Source organism: Otolemur garnettii, unplaced genomic scaffold (genome assembly GCF_000181295.1).
Source record: "Otolemur garnettii isolate 467f Iridium unplaced genomic scaffold, OtoGar3 scaffold00178, whole genome shotgun sequence".
In the NCBI taxonomy this organism is placed as follows: Eukaryota; Metazoa; Chordata; class Mammalia; order Primates; family Galagidae; genus Otolemur; species Otolemur garnettii.
Window position 1 is genome coordinate 2,224,335 of NW_003852573.1, and position 12,281 is coordinate 2,236,615.

The 12,281-nt window shown below is 35.8% G+C and overlaps 1 protein-coding gene across 3 annotated transcripts in view; it reads right to left on the reverse strand.

The window, feature by feature from the left end:
• Positions 1-12,281, reverse strand: part of LPGAT1 (lysophosphatidylglycerol acyltransferase 1) — a 92,194-nt gene that overhangs the window by 31,224 nt on the left and 48,689 nt on the right. For all 3 annotated transcript variants that reach the window (XM_023519487.1, XM_012811849.2, XM_003800519.2), the window contains exons 5-6: positions 10,514-10,787; positions 6,206-6,332 (exon numbers count right to left, since the gene is read on the reverse strand). In XM_023519487.1, the coding sequence (XP_023375255.1) occupies positions 6,206-6,332; positions 10,514-10,787 (401 nt within the window). The remainder of the gene's footprint in view (positions 1-6,205; positions 6,333-10,513; positions 10,788-12,281) is intronic.

The window sequence follows — 12,281 nt, forward strand, 5'->3', positions numbered from 1 at the left end:
AAAAAAAAAAAAAATGAACTCACTGCAGTTGGGCAACCTCCTCACTGAAGTCCCAGGATGGACTGCTTGAGGACTTAATTAGCAAAATACCAGGGCACTTAATCACCATTTGCCACAAGTTTTCTAAAAAATACACTCCAAATGCCTACTCTAAAAGTTCGATTTTTGAAAGACAACATTACCTATTTGTAAGATAGGATCTAGTATATAACTCTGCCACAAATATTTACTTTCTCATCCATGCAGTATTTTAGGTATATGCAGTATTTTATATATAATATAACATGTATATTTTGGGGTCATCTCTTCCAGAAATCTTAAAAACAACATAAGCTTAAGAAGTATAAAGTGAATACAGAAAACTGCCACTGGAAGAAAAACATAGTCTATTTCAGAGTACTTAAAATAGGCTATTGCAAAAATAAAATAGGCTATTGCATTCTTACGCTTTCCCCCTAAGCATCAGTACACAAATTTAGAACTGAGAAAAACATTCTGCTGCACATTCTGGCAATCTAGATATTCTTTTCCCATTTGAATAAAGAGCAAATGTTTTTAAGAACTTATTAATGAAGGGAGTTTCTCTGTGGAGAAAATGCCATTTCTGCTGAGAGACCTCCATACTCATACACTTGTAACATTGTGTTCTGGTGAGTTACAGAACTAGCGTGGAATTTATTTGGTGGCTTTTACTATTATTTACAAGAAGCAAAAGGAAACGTATAATGGAAATAAAAAATGGTCTAACCCTGATTAAGTTAAATAAACGCCACCAATTACACTGTTTCCCAAGTGAATCCTGATAACAAACGTCACAGTGTAACTATATACCCCAGCCAGACACCAAGACAGACAGAAGAGGACAGTTACTGCCCTCCATAAAATTTACCTAAAAGATGATAAAAGTACCTCATATATACAGAACCATTACAGATTTAGTACTTATGAATTGTTTAATTTAGAATTTAGAAAAATTTAGTACATCTTATCCTGTTCATACTTTCAACTTGGAGTTTCTCTTAGAATCGTGTCCTTTAATTACTACCACCTTCAAATTTGCTTCAATTTGATATAAAATAACTGCCTTTGAAGTGGTACTCAGGTTCTGTGATGTATTTATGTTAGCTCTTTTGATAATCTTTTATTAACTATATTATTTCTTTTAAAATTGAGAATTTAAAATACAGGAAATATTCTAAGTATGATCTGATAAAGGCCAAACAGAATGGAATATGTCCTACTCTATAAGATTATACTGAAAAAACTAGCAATAGCCCCCTCGCCCAGCTAAACCATCATCACTAAGTGGTTACTTGAATTAAATTTTCTAAGAATGAGGGCAGCTTTTTTTTTTTTTTTAAAGTTACTGAGGGTTGTTTAGAAGAAAACAAATCCTTTTTGTATCATGTGAAATGAAATTGACTTGCACTAATTATAGAAAGCAATATATTCATAAATAGTTTCTAAAATCTATACATAAAGATAAATAAAGCTAACACTAAACAAAACTTTTGTTTTTCAGTGAACTTTATAGTTTCCAGACCTTTCCTATCTTTTGGGGCACCTATTCCCCACTTTAAGCAGTCAATGTTATCCAGTTTTTTCTTACCAACTTCACATTAAAACAGAAAGGGATCTAATACAGTTATTTACCTTATTCACATATATATATGTATGATTTCTAATGATGCACTTTAAAACTTTCATTCAATCAGAAACATCTCACCCTTGTTTAAAATCTTTAAAATATAACCAAACAAATGAGTCTGAAATAAAACAACTTTCTTTCTCTATCCCCCCACAGTGTCCAGATGGCCAAACAATATATAAGGAGTCAATCTACTCCTGGAAGCTGCTGAGGACACGGCCCACATCCCTTCCCACAAGCTTCCTGCTAAATTTCATTACTACCCTAGAACACTCTATTCTCTCTTGGCCTTTGCATTTGCCCTTTTCTTTCCACCTGAGCACAAGTCCTTCTCCTCCCCTAACATTGGTTAGACAGTAATCTCTGCTAAATTCATGGGAAGAAAAGGAAAGCATACCTCCTCATCTGTCTCAATACTCCTAGCATATGTATATATGTGTTTATAAACAAATAGGCATAATTTATACTTTAATCTTTTGGCATATGATTTTTATATAGTAATTTAATCTCTACAAATCTAACACAACAAAGACTGATTATTTCTAAAGCTTCTGTACAGAAATATATTTCTGAAAATATTCTTTACTCTTTTTTTTTTTTTAAACAACTCCTCCCAAATGAGAAATGTTTTTCTTTGGGGGTGTTTTTCTTTTTCTTTTTTTGTTTATTTTTTATTAATATAGCCATTTTTCTATATCAAATTATGAACAAAAGTAAAATCAATCTTAATGCTCCCCATCAGGGGCTGACTGGCTGGAATCCCTCTTGGCAAAAGGGATCCTCTAAAATTGAGTTGCTAGCCATGAGAAAAGAGATCAGATAATGCCTCATCACGTCCCCCCACCTTCTTAGAGATGTCTTTTGTGACTCATCAACAGGCCTAAGGACATACCTGCAAGTCCTCAATACATAATAAACCATTTGGGTTAAGGTACATGTCCAGTAGTTTGTCTCTGTCTAACAGATGCCTATCTTTTTCTTTTTTTAATTTAATTTCAAGTTAATATGAGGATGCAAGTAATTAGGTTATATTGTTTGTGTTTGTAAAGTTCAAGTTATAGTTGAGGCCATCACCCAGGAGGTGTGCTGTTTATACTTACATTGTGCCCATTAAGTGAGAGCTACCAATCCCCCCTTTTCTCCCCTCCCCACTTCTCTCCTTCCCCCTCCCCCCACTTGAATGTAATTGTGTGGATATGCAGTTGTTTATTGATTTCATTATTGAGTACACTGGACATTTGCTTTTCCATTATTGTGATACTTTACTAAGAAGAATGTTCTTCAACTACATCCAGGTTAATACAAAAGATGTGAAATCTCCATCTTTTTATGGCTGAATAGTATTCTATGGTATGCATGTATCAGAGTCGATTAATATACTCATGTGTTAATAGGCACTTGGGTTGATTCAACCTCTTGGTGAAACTGCAGCTTTGGGACTTTGTGATGTAGCCTATTCTCAATGGCAGACCCTTATCTTAACTCTACTATTCCTTTTTGCTGACTCCTGGTCTATTAGACAAAGCCTAATTCTTCCAGCCAATTGTTAGCTACAGAATATAGCTTCTTTTCCATTGACAAAACTAACCATTCCTCATTTTCTATCAATTATTTGGTTTTGATCTTTAAGTTAGGGGTACTTAATCTTTTTATAGGTTACCATAATTTTGAAAATAGAGTGAAACTATGAACTGTCCCAGCTGAAACGTACAAACATACAGAAAATTTTGCATAGAGATTCAGTTAAAAAATTCTCTGAGGTCCACCCATGAAACCCAGGTTAATAACCTCTGCTTCAAATAAATTTAAGAGTCTTATAATTGCTCCTGTTAATTTTGCTAAAAATGGACATTTCTTTAATTTCTAAGATTCTTTATGATTCCATTCATTTTTTTTCCTGATTATCTAAAAACTAAAATTTCCTCTATTGATTGATTGAAAAAGAAAAGCAGGGTCAACTATACTGTAATGCCCATATAAATGAATGTTTTCTTCCTTTTCTTAGTTCTTTGTATCTTTCTGGGGTATGATCTGCTAGGAATATCTACATATATCCAAAGCCATGTATTCCTAGCATTAACACTCACCTTCATTTATAGATTACAATTTAAAAACTTATTGAAGACTAGATAGAAGTACTCCTAGAGAAATTCTTTCAGGGTCTAGAGCAGGGGTCCTCAAACTTTTTAAACAGGGGGCCACTTCACTGTCCCTCAGACCGTTGGAGGGCTGGACTGCGGGCCCCTGGGATGAGCTGGCTACTAAGCAGGACAGGCAGCAGCGGCAAAAACACCCAGCGGGCCAGATAAATGTCCCAGGTGGGCTACATGTGGCCTGCAGGCCATAGTTTGAGGACACCTGGTCTAGAGCACTGCCTCATGCATAGTAGTTGTTCAACAACTTAAGTAAAATGAATAATATGTGGAATGGAGTCAGAACAAACAACGAGAATTACCTTTATACCTTACATATGAACTTTATAATGCAGCAATGTAAGTAACACAGAGAATTAACTGTAATTTTATAGTTATCCCTTACATATCAAAAACTCAAACCACAATCATTTCAAGTTTTAAAATTTAAGTTCCAAATTCTTCCAATTCTCTATTTATATCTGTAAAACTCTGATGTTTATACCAGTGTTTTTCTACCTTTTTAATCTCATGATACACTTGAACCTATAGTTAAGCTTCTACGGCACACTCAAATTATGTTGATCAAAATAAGAGTAAGAAAAAGAATATACTTAACTGTGCTTTGAACTTGTTTCAAAAATAATTTAATTAATGATCTTTACAAAATTTCACAGCACACCTAAGATCCTCTCATGGAACACCAGTGTGCTGTGCAGCACATGGTTGAAAATCACTGGTTTATACATATGAAAATTTACTACTGATCTACTATCAATGGACATGTAATTGGAGTTATTTTCCTCTTGAAAGTTTTTTTGTTTTTGTTAGACAGTCTCTCTATGTTACCCTCTGTAGAGTGCTGTGATGTCACAGCTCACAGCAACCTCAAACTCTTCGGCTTAAGCAATTTTCTTGCTTCAGCCTTCCAAGTAGCTGGGACTACAGGCACCCACCACAACGCCCAGCTATTTTTTTTGTTGCAGTTGTCGTTGCTGTTTAGCTGGTCTGCACTGGGTTCAAACCCACCAACCTGGGAATATGTGGCTGGCGCCCTACCCACTGAGCTATGCCGCCCTGAACTGAGAACTTTTATGGCAAATGTGATCTTCCTTGAGACCAATTTCCTGCATTTGTAAGTTAGTTGCCATAGGTTGAGACTTTTGACAAGGAAATAGAGTAAGATTAAATGGCCTATAAAGTAATTAAAAGTATACAAACCTTATTAGCACCATCCGTCCATATAAATATCTACATATACTTACCAAAAAAAACTCTTAAAAAATCTACATTAAGAAAACCTCAAGAAGCTAGCATGCAATACTTGGTCAATAAATGTTTTGATATTGTTTAAGCAAATGACACAGGCATAAAAAATACAAAAAACTTAAAAGTATAAGTCTTATCTAAATTACCAATTTAATCATTCAGAAAATCTTAATAAGGACTAAAAACCCAGCGGAGCACTTCTGGCCTAGAGGGTGAATAATGATAGATAAGATATCCAGGATAGGGCGGTGCCTGTGGTACCAGCCCCATATATCGAGGGTGGCAGGTTCAAACCTGGCCCCAGCCAAACTGCAACAAAAAATAGCCAGGCATTGTGGCGGGACCCTGTAGTTCCAGCTCTTTGGGAGGCTGAGGCAAGAGAATCGCCTAAGCCCAAGAGCTGGACGTTGCTGTGAGCTGTGACACCACAGCACTCTACCGAGGACGACAAAGTAAGACTCTGTCCCTAAAAAAAGAAAGAAAAAAGAAAAAAAAAGACTTCAAGGATATATACATTAGAACCTCTGTTGACCACTCAAGGAACTATAACAAACTGATCAACATATGGAGGTGGTCTTACAGAGGTTCTACTGTATATATATCCTTAATTTCTGCCCTTTAAGTTGACACTCAAATTTCAGGCAACAGGGCCAGGCACAGGGCTCACACCTGTAATCCTACCCTTCTTGGAGGACAAAGGTAGATCACCTTAGCTCAGAAGCTCAAGACCCACCTGAGCAAGGGCAAGATCCCATCTCTACTAAATATAGAAAAACTAACCAGGTATTGTGATGGGCACCTGTTCCCAGCTACTTGGGAAGCTAAGGCAAGAGGATTTCTTGAACCCAAGAGTATGAGGTTACTATGAGCTATGACATGGCAACACTCTATCTACAGTGACAGAGTGAGACTCTGGCTCCAAAAAAAAGTTTCAGGCAATTAAATAATCATAGTCATTCTAGCATTTCATTTTTAGACATTTTTAATACTCAGTGAAAAAAATTACTTGAAATGATATTTTCATATTAAAAATTCAGCATAAAAGTGATTTTAAGCCAACCATTTCCATCTGACTAAATACTAAGTATTAAAACATTCACATTGTCTTGAGGTAGTACCGTTGGATATATCTTGAGTACTAATATAGAATTCTTACCTGTAATGTACATGAGTGACTGTTGGTTTCCTGTATCCAAGAATCCAGGTTTGAATATCTATAGGTTCAGCTTTAGGATAGGCTATCGTTGTATCTATTATCCACTGGAGGCCTTCTGATTTCCTGCCTGAGAACAAAGAATAAAAACAACTTAAAATTAGACTAAATTTTATACCACTTACAGCAAATAACAAAGCTTATTCAAGCAGTGTAAACCATATCAATTTACCTTTTTCTTTAAGATAACAGGATAAACTTTGGTGTTGCAATGCACTTAAGATGAAATTAAGCAAAGTATATTATGTCATAAAATGGATGGACCTCAAAATTAATAAACAACAGGATACTATTATTTACTGGACATGTACCATTCTAGTATTCAATAGAATTATACACTATGAAGGTCTAATTTACATTTAACACTCCTATAAAACAACTAGCCTTTGAGAAGTCAGAAGCTAAAGTATCACATCACAGAAATGAAAAACAGACTTCAAAACCAAACCATTCACTAAACACAGTATAACCTGATATACAAACATCAAAATTTGTGATATTTGGGAGACATTAATAAATATTGGAACAAGGCAATAAAATTAAGCAATTTTTTTTTTTTTAAGATAGTCTTAAGCTGTCACCCTGGGTAGAATGCTGTGGTGTCATAGCCTCCAGCAACCTCTAACTCTTGGGCTTAAGCTATTTTCTTACCTCAGTCTCCCAAATAGCTAGGACTACAGGTGCCAACCACAACGCCCAGCTACTTTTTTGTTGCAGTTGTCATTGTTGTTTTAGTTGGCCTGGCCTGGGTTTAAACCCACCAGCCTGGGTGTATGTGGCCGGCACCCTACCCACTGAGCTACAGATGCTGCCATTAAGCAATCTTTGGACACATATTATCAGTTGCTCTTGTTTAAAACAAAGTAAAAAAAACCCTCCCCCAATTTCAGCAAGAGATATATACAAATAAAGCAATAAACTTTCCTTCCCTTTGGAAGGTAAACTGCTTTTGAGGGGAGGGGGTGGGGAAGTTCAGTTTAGTTCAATCCTTTGAGTAATGTTTTGATTCTCAGTATGGAGTATCAAGTTGAGCAAGACTCAAGTGGGAAATCCTCACAGAGAACGCTGAATGCCAGATTTTAAAGTGTAATGGTTTATGCTTTGAAGTATTTAAGAGAAAAAAGAAAACCCATTTTCAAGCATAAACCCAAATGTGCACTAGGAATCAACGATATATTACTTTTGTAGGTCAAATAATTTTTAAAACTGGCCTTAAATACTCTGAAGATTTTAGAACATCCTAGGAGGAAAAAAACAAACAAAAACAGGAAACAAGTAAAAAAACCTGATTTTTAAATAAGAGGTATTATTAAAGGAATAGAGTTTATGTAAAGAAATACACCATAACAAGCTACCAAGGATATATATGCTGAAACGTTTAATAATAAAGTATCCTGATGTCTGCAGCTTATTATTTTGAGATGCATTAAAAAGAAGAAAACCAAGATGGACTAAAGGATAGACAGAGGGATGGTGAGAGATATGACAAAGCAAATATGTTAAAATGCTAATTATAAAGTCTAGTTGGTCAACTCGTGTATATCTACTGTAGAAATCTTTCAACTTTTACGTATGTTTGAACATTTTTATAATAAAATGATACAGGAAAAAGTCACCAGTTCAGTCTAGTATCTGTTAAGTGGTATGGTAAACAAACAAACAACAACAAAAAAACCCCAATCCTTTTAAAGTTAATCAGACAGAACTCAATTTTGATTTATGAGTATAAATCACATTTTAAAACAAATACAAAAGCATGGTTTGTGTTTACATGGAATACGAACAGTAAAGAAAATAAAATGCAAACTATCAAAACATACAGAATAGTAAAACGTGAGTAAAACTACTCTTTAGGTATACTTATGATTTTTTTTTCTAAAGAGCTAGAATACAAAATTTTAATTAAGGTAGGACAAAACAATAAACTACTTTGCTCTCCTTGTAAACCAAAATTATTTATCTACAAAAAAATACAATTTTTTCTTCTCTATTATGCAATCAATATGACAACTGCCCCTACCTTTGAGATCTAGAACATTACAAGGTATTGACTGGGTGGAACTATTTTAAAACGACAGTCTTTATTAGAGCAACTAATCCTGTCTGGACGACATTTGCTTTCAAGCTTTGGCTTGGCTGACATTGCCACAGTGTCTCTCCAGCAGTGAAGCTATTCTGAACTTTCCTTTTCTATTAAAAGACTCTCAATTTGTCTTTTTAATAGATGATGAAAGATTAAGAGAGCTGACTGCCAAGCAGCTACTTGGGGAAAAACAAATGAAAGGAAAACTCAGTTAAATCTCCTGGGCATTATTTCTGTGTCTGGTCCTTATCTCATTTAAAAAACACATATTTCTGAGGACTAATGCTTCAGTTCTTATTTATCTAATGAGTATTAAAAGAAGTTGCAAAGTGCACAAAGGAAAAAGGCTTAGTGTCTTTCAGCTTTTTAATTTATAACCAAATTTTCATAGCAGTATCTTAAATAAACTTGTTCAAGCTATTGGCACAAATACCTTCTGCAAAACTTCATAATTTTCCAGATAATTTCCAAGACAGTTCCATCTTTGAGTGTGATTTATTTTTTTCATGGCCATAAAAGTAATATGTACTCATTATTTAATAAATGGAACATTTAGAGAAGTATTAATAAATGGGGAAAAATAATGTTAAAACTCAGAGAAGCAATCAATCTTAATATTTTGATCTCTTTCCTTTTACTCATGTCCTCCTGTCTTACTGTTCATAAATTTTTTTTTTTTTGAGACAGGAGCCTCAAGCTGTCCCCCTGGGTTAGAGTACTGTGGCATCACAGCTCACAGCAACCTCCAATGCCTGGGCTCAAGTGAGTCTCCTGCCTCCACCTCCCAAGTCGCTGGGATTACAGGCACCCGCCACAACATCCAGCCATTTTTTGGTTGCAGCTATCATTGTTGTTTGGTGGGCCTGGGTTAGATTCAAACCTGCCACCTTGGGTGTACGTGGCGGGTGCCTTAGCCACCTGAGCCACAGGCCCTGAGCCTGTTTATAAATTTGAGTATAAATTGTTTTCACAATAGTATATAGTATATTATTTCCCCCACTTTGATATCGCAAACATTTTTCCAAGCCAATAAAAACTTTCCACAAACATCATTTGTAATGGCTGTGTTGTATTCCATTGCATGAATAATTATTTACTCTCCCTCTGGCTATTTCCAATTTTTTGCTATTAGAAATAATCTGTGAAAACTTCTTTGCCTGCACTTCAGAGTATTTCCTTTTGACAAGTATCATTTCCAGTGGAATAACTAAGTCATTTATTAAAGGAAATACTTTAAGAGTATTAATAAATATTGTCACATTGCATCAAGTTCATTCTCTGTGGCCTGGCATGGTGGCTAACACCTATAATCCTAGCACTCTGGGAGGGCAAGGCGGGTGGGTGCACTGCCTGAGCCAGGAGTTCAAGTCCAGTCTGAGCAAAACTGAGACCCCATTTCTAAAAGTAGCTGGGTGTTGTGGCAGGTACCTGTAGTCCCAGCTACTCAAGTGGCTGAGGCAGAAGGATCACTTGAACCGAGGAGTATGAGGTTTCTATGAATTATGATGCCATAGCACTATACCAAGGGTGACAAAGTGAGACTCTGTCTCAAAAAAAAAAAAAAAAGGGCGGCGCCTGTGGCTCAAAGGAGTAGGGCGCCAGCCCCATAGGCCAGAGGTGGTGGGTTCAAACTCAGCCCCAGCCAAAAACTGCAAAAAACCAAACAAACAAAAAACCAAACAAAAAAAAAAAATCCATTCTCTATATTAAAAACACTTTCTAAACTTGATAAATAAAAGCATGTATCATTATTGTCTACATTTGTATATCTATCATTAGTTTTTCAAACAAGTCATTTCTATAATTATATCTTTCAACCTAGCAATTCTATTTCTAGGAATCTATAGTACGGATAGATAGTTCCACCAATACGTAAAGACATTTACAGGTATGGCTTACTGCAGCAGTGGGCATGGCCCAGGATATGGCTAAGTAGGGCAGGAGAAAGACACCTTGCCTTTATACATTTCTGTATTCTTTGAATAAATTATTGTAAGTATGGACCACTTTTGTACATAGAAACATTTAAAAGATTACAGTTTCATCTTCTAAGTATTATTTCTATTTAACAAAAACTACAAATATAAAAAAGAACAAGCATCATCCTCTGGAACTCCAGAAAATCCTTTAATTCTAACAAGGTAAAAAAATGCTAAAAACCATCATACCTAATTCTTTAGCATCTCCTCCTGCAGGACTCCCATTTTCCTGTCGTGCTACAAGTGCACTCAAAATAACTTTTGTCGCCCCACACCTTGGCAGAGTGACATGTGTAAGAGATGGCAAGTCATTTTTCTTGGCAAATGCCTGACTTGTTTCTCGCCTCTTCCTGAGGAAGCCCCCTTCTGGAAACAAAACAATCCATTTTCGATCTCTGCTTCTGTAATAATTTTCTAAGTGCTTCTTGAGAAGCAGCAGCTGTTGGTCACGATAAGATCTTCCCTAGAAAGTACAAACACATGTAATAAGTACATTTGAAATTAAATGCCATAAAGTAGAATAATTTAGAATTAATTTAATGCCATAAAATTAGAACTGCTAAATTAAAATCCAATCACAGAATAGAATAGTGATCCCTCCCCCCTTACTTCTCTTTTGACTAAAGTGGTAAAAAGGAGAAACTATTAGCACTTAACATAAACCTTTCTTTCTGAAGAGAAAGGAAACTGTTCTGATTGCTCCTGAAAGTTTGGCCATTCACCAATTCGGTGACTACTTGCTGAGTGCCTACTATTTGCCAAGTATGGCCCTCCACACTAGGGCTATAGGCAGAAATTAGAGTCCCTCATGGAGCCTATACCCTAGTTAGGGCAGACATTAAATAGGGAATGAGAATTCATTTGGTGATATATGATAGGAAGAAAGGAGTAAGAGGACAGAAAGCTGCTCTGAGGTGGTGACATTTGAGCCCAGAGCTGATAATGTGAGAGAATAAGCCACTGAAGATGAGAGGCATAATGTTCTATGGTACAAGAAAAAAAAGGGACAAAGACCCTTTGGTGGGAACAAGCTTGGTATGTAAAGAATAGGACCAAAGCCAGCCTGGAACAGCACCAAGGCCAGTGTGGAATAGCACCGAGGCCAGTGCAGTGGAAGTGTGATGTACGAGAAAGTCAGTCGTAGGGGATGAAATTGCAGAGGGAGGTGGAAATCAAGTAAGAAGGGTTTTGTGCATAGCAAACAGCTCTGAAGGGGACATCTTGGAATACTTTTCCACAAGAAAGTGCTATAATTTTATTTATATTTACAAAAATTCTGCTGACTCCTGTGACAAAAGATTATAGGAGACAAGTTAGGAGACTATTGCAGTTTGATGAGATTCAATTATAGTATATTGATGAGAAGTTGGGACATTCAGAGAAAAAACTAAAAGGAAACAGGATATTCTGATATGGATCTTAGTTGTGAGGGAAAGACAGAAAAGACGATGACTTGAAGACCGAAAAGCAGAAGCCATAAATATTTGTAGGAAGGACCAAAACTACAACTAAATATCACAAAGTTTCTTCCTTTCAGTATCATCAATTTGCTAATAATTTTTCCAGCCAACACAATTACAGAAGCTCCTCAAAATAAATAGTATGCTTCAGTCTTCAGATTAAATGGATCCCATTTAAAAAGGGATCCATTATTTAAAGACATTTTCTTAGCTAGCTTTCTGAATTGAATTATGATTAAGATACTAAGTTCCCAAAACTACAAGTAAAATATTTTTATTATTCTTAGAAAATCTTGTGAAAATGTAGTAGCAAAGTGCCAAAAGATTTTTTTAAACATTAATGCTTTTTTTCTTCCTTACCCCCATTTCATAGATTTTTATTACTAATTGAGAAGGGAAAAAAATGTTGCGCTTTAAAAATGAATTTGCAGGGCAACACTTGTGGCTCAAGGAGTAGGGCGCTGGCCCCATATACTGGAGGTGGTGGGTTCAAACCC